General features: G+C 39.6%; 1 protein-coding gene across 1 annotated transcript; it reads left to right on the forward strand.

The window, feature by feature from the left end:
• Positions 1 to 1,413: 1,413 nt before the first annotated feature.
• fbxl3l (F-box and leucine-rich repeat protein 3, like) lies at positions 1,414 to 8,406 on the forward strand. The gene is made up of 5 exons (XM_044204660.1): positions 1,414 to 1,551; positions 3,164 to 3,524; positions 3,811 to 3,933; positions 4,155 to 4,326; positions 6,070 to 8,406. Coding segments are annotated over exons 1-5 (1,302 nt in total). The 5' UTR covers positions 1,414 to 1,549; the 3' UTR covers positions 6,714 to 8,406.
• Positions 8,407 to 8,774: the final 368 nt, after the last annotated feature.

The raw sequence follows: 8,774 nt of genomic DNA on the forward strand, positions 1-8,774 counted from the left end.
TTTTGAGAGTAACAATAATCACTTAGGAAATAATGTCAGTACCAACACGTAGATGAAAACTGGACTAGAATCCAACACAAGATAAGACACAAATATGCCCAATTTTGAAATGACTCTTTTCCAGTTCAGTTTCTTATTGCATTGAAATCACTTTCGCTGTCAAACAAATTGAGCAGAGCAGCACAACAGCAGAATCTTTTAGGTTTTGCCCTAAATTACCTGACAAGTGTTCTAACATTCATTACTCAAGTTCATCCAAACAATAAGCCATAATCTAAACGTTACACATGGCCTGACAGGGAAAAACTAGTGTATGAAATATAGTAGAACAAAAGGGAGAAGCTTTAGCTTAATAAAGATATATGCCACAACATAAAAATGCAAGATAAAAAATTTAATTGAATCAGTTAGCTGTGCTTTTTGGAGCCAGGGACACTGCTTACCAAATGCACTGTAGCCTACTACTTTTTCTTACTCTTGGGTGTGTATAATAAGTTTAAATAATTAATTTGGTGTTTTTTGGTGATTTTACTAGACCCACCAAAATGGTGTGTTCAATATAAGGGCAGAAAGAGGTGCTGGAAAGTTTTTGACTTGGAAAATTCCAATTTGATTCAAACTTATTTCTTTGCAAAAAAATAAATAAAAAATGACTAACATGTTCCACAGATTCAAAGAAGTTGTATAAAATTGTTGAAAAGATACATAGGCCTAATATGTCTTGACATTAAATATATACCAATACATAATATACCCTTTAAAATAAGAAATTAAATACTGTAAATGTAATTTTTTTTGCAATCAAATAAAAAGAGGAGCTATTTCTCATTATTGATCAATGAATTATAGTCGAATGAATTATCGCAGTGACTTGTTCTGAGTGTGTAGGTCAGGTAGCCAGGCCTATCATTCATTGATCAATCATGCTTCGAGAGGTACGCTGTATAACTGGAGCGCCCCTTCTTCTTTGTGCCATTCTATATTGCTCTTAAACTATCTAAGAGGATTTGTATCATCCACATTACTAATACCATGTTCGTAAGGCCAGTCATGTGCGCAGTGAAAGTTACATAGCGCCGATTTTTATTTATTTATTTATATATATGTCCGGACCTCGGTGACCTCACTCACACGTACACTTTGACACACTGACCTACTTTCGCAGCACACGTGCACCTGCATATCTTGTGCACTCCGCTCATGGGTCACGAGACGACAATAACAAACACAGGTGAAAAGAGATGAGTCAAAGTAAAGGTAGACTGTCTTTAATAAGGGAATAGGCAGAATGCAGGCACACCCTGTGTGTTTCTGCATGCATGATGGCGGTTGGAGATGCAGCCGAGCAGATCCATGTTTTCCTCCGCTCACGTGTACCGGCTGCCCGTCAAGCTGTCGCTAAAGCCGAGAGGAGAGCTTAATATGAGAGCTGCCCCTGCTGTCCTATATCAGCAACAGCCAGCATTTCTCCAGTCATCTCCAGCCATGGCTTCAAGTGAACGCTGTCAGAGCACAAAACCGAGAGGAAAGTGTTGTTTTTAAGCCGTTCATGTAAGTAACACTTGTTTTATTGGCGTTTGTTCTGTGTTTGAAATCATATGTGTTTTGTTGTGTGCTCAGACAGCGTCCAGGTTTCTGTAAACGTGTTTACCTTGCGCCACAGGTGGTTGTTTTCTATTCAGTTCAGCCTTTAGCATGAAGAGCTTTCCTTCACAGAAACACACAATGCTATGATAATAATAATGTGCACTATATAAATATAGGGATAATAACTTTAATATAAGTAGTACAGTTAATATTAATTATGCTCTTAAAGAGTTGTCTGCAACTGCACAGGGTCACCAGAGTATCAAGCTTCAAAACAAGTTGTATATTAGGCTATTATTTATAGGCTGGACCAACATACCTGTAAGCAGACTTTGCAAGCTCAGTATTTGCTGGTGAAACCTGTAGCTGAAGCCTCTGAACAGGTCTGGTTAGTGAGAAGTGAAGACCTTTATAAATAAGCAGGAGCCAATCATGATTCTTGAAATAAATAAGAATATCAGCTCACATTCAGATAAAGACTGCAATGCTGTGAGAAATAGGAATCCCTAGTTATGAACTAGGATGGATGAGAAGATGCGGTAAAGGTTTTTATATTGGCGGTTAATGCATGTGTATAGATTACAGTATAGTATATAATGGGACTGAGGGAAAGATTGCTTCCATCTTAATTTGTCCACAGGTGTTTTGACACATTTTTTGAGGTGAGTTTGCCATTGATCAATAGCCACTTTAATTCAGTTTACTGTATTCGATTACTCATTGACGCTTCGGTGCACGTTCTATCAGCAGTTTTCATGTTGAGATGATCAGTTGTTCTTACAACATACATTTAGTTTTGTCAGTGTTAAAAACAAGTTTTAGTTTAAAGAGGACTCTTTTTGAACGTTGTTCAATAGCCAGATTATAGATTGAGTGTTACCATATAGGAGGACATCAGCAATGGGCTCAAGTGTGACTCTGTGCATAACATGAAGAACTCATGGGATCTATTGAAGAGAACTATCTGCAAGCTTGCAAATGAGTGATAGCTATTTAATTCAGTAAACAATGGAAGAACATGAGCACTTTGCATTTTCACTGAAATTAGTGGTAGATTTATGAAGCAGGCCTATATGTTGTGTGAAAAAATGAGCAGTTAGTTTAATAAAGAATTACTAGTGATTATTATTGATTTATTAGAGCTGATACCAACCAGTGTGTTAAAAGGTAAACGAGTAAAAACAAATATTTTCAGTAATGATACTCATTCAAATTTAACCGCTGTATACTTGGGACATGGGGTTAAAACAGAGGTTAAGATGTTCATCCTTAAAACCACTGTTGAAGAAATGACAAGCAGAGATAATATGCTTATTAAATGTGTAACTTGAGGTGTAGTTATTAAATAACTACCTTTTTTTATGTATGCAGGGAGAGAGAAAATAACTTTTTTTAGGTTAAATTAACAATCCTCCAAAATTGTGCCTGGTTTCATCCACAACCTGAGAGTGTAGTTACTTAATACTGTGACTCAAACCAAAAATTTACAGATTGTGCATAGATGATTTTACTGTTTGCATTTCAACTTTGAACCATTCCTAATCTCACGATCCCCCAATGTGCTGATTGGTTCCAGGATGAAACGAGGAAGGACAGGTCTCACATCAAAGTGCCAGACCTTCCCCTCCCATGAGGAGAGGGCTAAGAGACAGAAGCAGAGGGTGTCCAGCTTCACCCTGACTTCTTCAGAGGACTGGGGTAACCTGCCCCACCACGTGGTCCTGCAGATCTTCCAGCATCTGTCCCTCGTAGACCGGGCCAGGGCCTCGTCTGTGTGCCGCTGCTGGAATGACGTCTTTCACACCCCTGAACTGTGGAGGAGGTTTGAGTTTGAGCTCAATCAGCCGGCTACGTCTTACCTGCGCTCCACTCACCCTGACCTAATTCAGCAGATCATCAAGAAGCACGCCCAGCACCTGCAGTACGTCAGCTTCAAGGTAAGAGCCTTCCCTGCTGTCGTACATTTCTCTTCTCCTTTCACCTCCTCCTCCTCTATTTTCACAACACAGCTGTCTCAAAAAACAATTTATGCCCTCCTTAATCCAAACCATCTGCTGCATGTTCATGACGCATCAGCTGTTTTGGCATTAGTGGGCTTAATACATCCAGGCTGAAATTATTCTTACACCTTCATCTTTCCAGTCCTCATTTTTGTGTGTGTGTTTTTGTTTTTTGTTTTTTTTTTACTTTTACCTAAATGGTGAATCACTGCTGGTAAATCAGGTGGACAGCTGCACAGAATCTGCAGAGGCGGCCTGTGACATTCTCTCCCAGCTGGTGAACTGTACCATAAAGACCCTGGGGCTGATTTCCACAGCACGGCCCAGCTTCATGGATGTGTCTCAGGTAAGACACTGCCTGTGCTTCATATGCACATCTCAACACTTTCATTGCTTTGTTATACACAAAGAGCTGGATTAGTCACGTAATCATCTCCCTCATAACGAGTTACTGTACTGTTAGTTTGGTAAAATTTCCATAATTTTTGCACAATTCTAATTCTGTACATTTATTTGGTAAAAACAAAAATATATTTTGTTTAATCAGCATTGTTTATCCCTCCTCAGGCCCACTTTGTGTCTGCACTGACAGTGGTGTTTGTCAACTCCAAGTCCCTGTCCTCTATCAAGATTGATGATACGCCAGTGGACGACCCGTCCCTGAAGGTGCTGGTTGCCAACAATAGTGACACCCTGAAGTTGCTGAAGATGAGCAGCTGTCCTCATGTCTCCCCAGCAGGTAACTATACTTTTTTTAAAAGGAATTTCCTTGTTTTGCTTTTATTAGTTAGCACAGTCAAGGGCTATTCAATTACAAATTCAGTTGGGCCAGATTTTAAAACCAGGAAATGTAGATGGGCCAGACATTTTCAGCAGCCTATTTAAACCTTTTTTTTAGTTGTGTGGTGCCTCGGAATATTATATTCTTTAACTACCGCAATACACTCATTGCAAATTAAACGCATTGGTTTGAGGTTTGGAGATGATAAAATAAACAAGTACTTGCTAGTCCAGGCAGGGTTAAACTGACGGTTTTCATTGTCAATTTTACGTTTCAGGGTTTACAGAGACATACCGTAAAACTTCAATTGAAAGCCGAACCCCAATTAAACTCCTAGTCCCTTTTACTGACCTGGTGTAGCTACACGTCTTGACAAATAAACACAGGTCTCAATTAGACTTGGGTCTGATTTTTCTAGAAGTTCTTTGGACCTATAAAACCTCTTAAATCCCACCGGGTCGCCCGCTTGTGCTAGTTTTAAGCTGCTTAGATAGCGCATACACATATACATCTTAAAACTTTTGTCGAAATGGTACACATCCTTAGATCGGTTAGATTCTCCACAATTCAATCATTCAGTTAATTTTACAAAAAAAAGTGGTGGCTCTCTACATTACCTCTGAAGCTGTCATAAAGTCAGAATATGTGTCCATTTCTTGATTATTTATAAAGTTTTTTCATGAAAAAATTAATTGAAGTTGTGAATATTGTCATGTGAAGTCCATTGCTCACTGTCTGCTAACTTTGGTTGTCAAAGGTGAAGACCGCACTATGATTGGCGGTGTCGCTTCATCCGTAAACATCCTGCCCGATCGGAACTGTGCATGTGCAACTCTCAACAGAGATGAGAAGGAAGCGAGATGGCACGCTTGTTAGCCACTTCCATACACTATATATATAGTTTTCTTATTTTGTCATATAGATGACATATAGATTTATGTATGCTGGGCCACTCGGTGGTTGCAGGCCACCAATTGAATACACCCCGTAAGTAGCAAGTGGACCGGAAATGAGAAGAGAGAGGAAGGGGGAATGATATGGAACAAATGTCCCTGGCTAGGCTTGAACCGGGACATGGACATTTGTTACGAGTAGTTTCTTAAATTCCTAGGCCACCAGGATGCTCCATGTTATTTTTCTTTGTGAGTATCTTACTGCACATGCAAGCCAAACAAGTTTCAAACAAGACTAAGAGTGAATCTGTAGCAGTGCTTTGCTGACATCAGCATGCTAACATCATTATATACAGTCTATGGCTAACATGCTCACAATGACAATGTTAATGTGCTGATGTTTAGTAGGTATAATGTTTATCATATTCACCATCATAGTTTAGCGTGTTAGCATGCTAACTAAACACAATGTACAGCTGAGGCTGATGGGAATGTCATTATATTGCAGATATCTGGTCATAAACCAAAAACTTTAACTTTATGCTGCTACATGGAAAGTAAAGGGATGACCAAAGTGATTACAACGAGACAACAGACCTTCAAAAGATTCAAAAACAAAAATGACAACCTCATGGTGGTGCTAGAGGGAAAGTCAGTGGATCACCAAAATCAGTAGGATTCATCTTCTGGGGACCATGAATGTCTGTACATAATTAATGGCAATCCATCCCTAGAGCTGTGCAGATTATTTGTTTTTTAAAAGCATCTGTTCCCATTCAGATGTTCTGACTTCTCTTTCTGTCCTCAGGTATCCTGTGTGTTGCAGACCAGTGCCATGGACTCAGGGAGCTGGCGTTGAACTACCATCTCCTGAGTGATGAGCTGCTGCTTGCCCTCTCCTCTGAAACACACGTTCACTTAGAGCACCTGCGCATTGACGTGGTGAGCGAAAACCCCGGCCAGACACACTTTCACACCATCAAAAGAAGCAGCTGGGAGGCTTTGGTCCGACACTCACCCAAGGTCAACATTGTCATGTACTTCTTCCTCTATGAGGAGGAGTTTGAGCCCTTCTTCTGCGAGGAGACTCCTGTCACCCACCTGTACTTTGGCCAGGCAGTTAGCAAAGAGATGCTAGGCCGCATCGGACTGAACTGCCCTCGGCTGGTGGAGCTGGTGGTGTGCGCCAATGGCCTCGAGCCCCTGGATGAGGAGCTGATCCGTATCGCAGAACGCTGCAAAAGCTTGACGGCCATCGGGCTAGGCGAGTGTGAAGTGACCTGCAGTGGCTTTGTGGAGTTTGTAAAGATGTGTGGGGGGAGGCTGACTCAGCTGTCAATCATGGAGGAGGTGTTGATCCCAGACAGCAGCTACAACATGGAGCAGATCCACAGTGAGGTGTCCAAGCACCTGGGCCGCATGTGGTTCCCTGATATGATGCCCACCTGGTAGGCTGACATGAAGCCAGAGTGGAGGGCTGTTAATGAAGTACATGACTTTTACGGACACTTACTGTATGAAGCTTACATGATAGTCATTTTAACACATTTTACTGTGACAGACTGCAGTGTGTGATTTGCTCTTTTTGGACAACAAGTAGGCAGGAGATTCTCTGTCATCTGTCATTTCTTGGCCGGCTACTAGAAGATGGGTCATTTCTAAAACTGCCACTTGTATTTTTACCTGCAGTGAATTTGGCGTAAATGTTAATGAAAATGGAGAAATGTTGCTCTCATTTAAAACCATTGGCAGCTTGATTTCCGTCTGGCTACCTTGTGAGCACTTTTCTTTCTATGCATAGATATTGTGATGTGAGATTTTGGATGTGGTAAGTTCTCTCAGTCTGTGAAGAACGGTCTGAATTTACAGTTTCTCACTGCAACCTTTCAAACATTGTGTGTAATGGATGTGGGTCTGCCATCTGCTGGTTGCTTATGTTAAAAGCATCACGCTTCATCATTTATCCTGAACAGCATCTCACACGCTGAACTGACTTTTTAAAGGACACTTCCACCTTCATGTGCTTTTACATTGTCACACATAATCAGTGTATGTTATTCATTGAATTCCAGGTCTTATTTTTTTAAGTCTCAAATTGCCTCATCTACTCGTGCTTTAGTTGGTGATTTCCTACATTTCCCCCGTCTGGACTGTGTATCCAGCCATTGGTAGAGAGAGCATTAACAATAGTGATACTACTGCAGCCTAGAGAGAACAAGAGTTTCCAGTTGAGTCAGAGCAAGAGTTATATCTTCATGTAAAACACAGTGGGTCTTTTATATTCTTGTCAATTTATATTTGTGTCAGTGGACACTTTAATATTTCATCCTAAACTACAACATTTTATTTGGTTTTCAGTTGTTGAACGTCCGTTAAATATCTGAAAGAATTTAAATGGTGTTATAACACATTGAACTCTTTATGCTTTGACATCCAAACCATCTAAACCATTCATACTGATGATCCTCTGTCAGGTCAACAGCTGTTTTCATTTTCCTTTTTTCACTGTTGAAATTGATTTTATTTCCCATTCAAATTGGCAGTTAAAGCTTCTCTTCTATGCTTATAGTCTTGAAATCTAAGTTGATGAGACTATAGTTATTTTAACCTACCAAACTCCATTCTTGCTGCACTGCAGATATCTCCATGTAATGTGTCATAATTGTCATCTTCTGAATTTGTCCAGTAATCCTCAAGAATAAGATAAAACACAACCAAACAGCAAAATGGACCCTGTAATACAATGAACATCACCTATGGTTAGTAATAGTAAAAACAGTGTTAAAGTTATGTTGTCACAAGTGTGCATCAGAAATGATGCAGGACGTGAAATGAAAAAATATTTCAATATTCATTGAAGCTATTTTTAAGCTTTTTAAATTATTTTTAATTATTTCAGATGTACTTTATTTTTTATCATACATGATCACCCCTGTTCATCTAGGAGCACTGGCTAAAGCAGATGAAGGTTTACACACCGGATGTCTTTACTGTGTTTAAAATAGAGGCCTTTGTGCCAAACATCTGGTAATATTTGGTAAAAATCATGGTTTAATTTTTACCATGATCATTTTTTTTACCACATGGTACACACTATCCAGTGCCACACTGTACCACATGATACATTAAAACAACTGTAAAGATTTGCCTTGTATTTGTTCATTTGTCAATTAAATGTAAATTATTTATCACATGTGTTTACATGGATTTTATGTATGTGCAGCAGTGATAGGCTTTGCTCAGGTCTGCTCCATTGTAACTGCTATTTCTTTTACTTATTCTGTATTTAATTCTAAATAAATGTTACATATTCTTGTGGCTATAATACAAAAAAAAGCCTCATCTTGGCTGTTTTAATGCCTGTTTTTCTGACTTTGTCCCCTTTGACCTTTCTGCAGCTCTTCATTTTCAGCACTAGGGAGCAGCAATGATCTAAATGGAGGCAGTGGGACCTTATGTAAGCAGAGCTGCTACTGTAGAGTGAAGTATGCCAATGATAACTCAGCCCTTTTT

Source organism: Siniperca chuatsi, linkage group LG8, assembly GCF_020085105.1.
Source record: "Siniperca chuatsi isolate FFG_IHB_CAS linkage group LG8, ASM2008510v1, whole genome shotgun sequence".
Taxonomy (NCBI): domain Eukaryota; kingdom Metazoa; phylum Chordata; class Actinopteri; order Centrarchiformes; family Sinipercidae; genus Siniperca; species Siniperca chuatsi.

Coding starts and splice junctions, on each gene's coding strand:
- fbxl3l (XM_044204660.1), top strand. Junction 3,525..3,810: donor TGCAGTACGTCAGCTTCAAG/GTAAGAGCCTTC, acceptor CTGGTAAATCAG/GTGGACAGCTGCACAGAATC. Junction 3,934..4,154: donor GCTTCATGGATGTGTCTCAG/GTAAGACACTGC, acceptor ATCCCTCCTCAG/GCCCACTTTGTGTCTGCACT.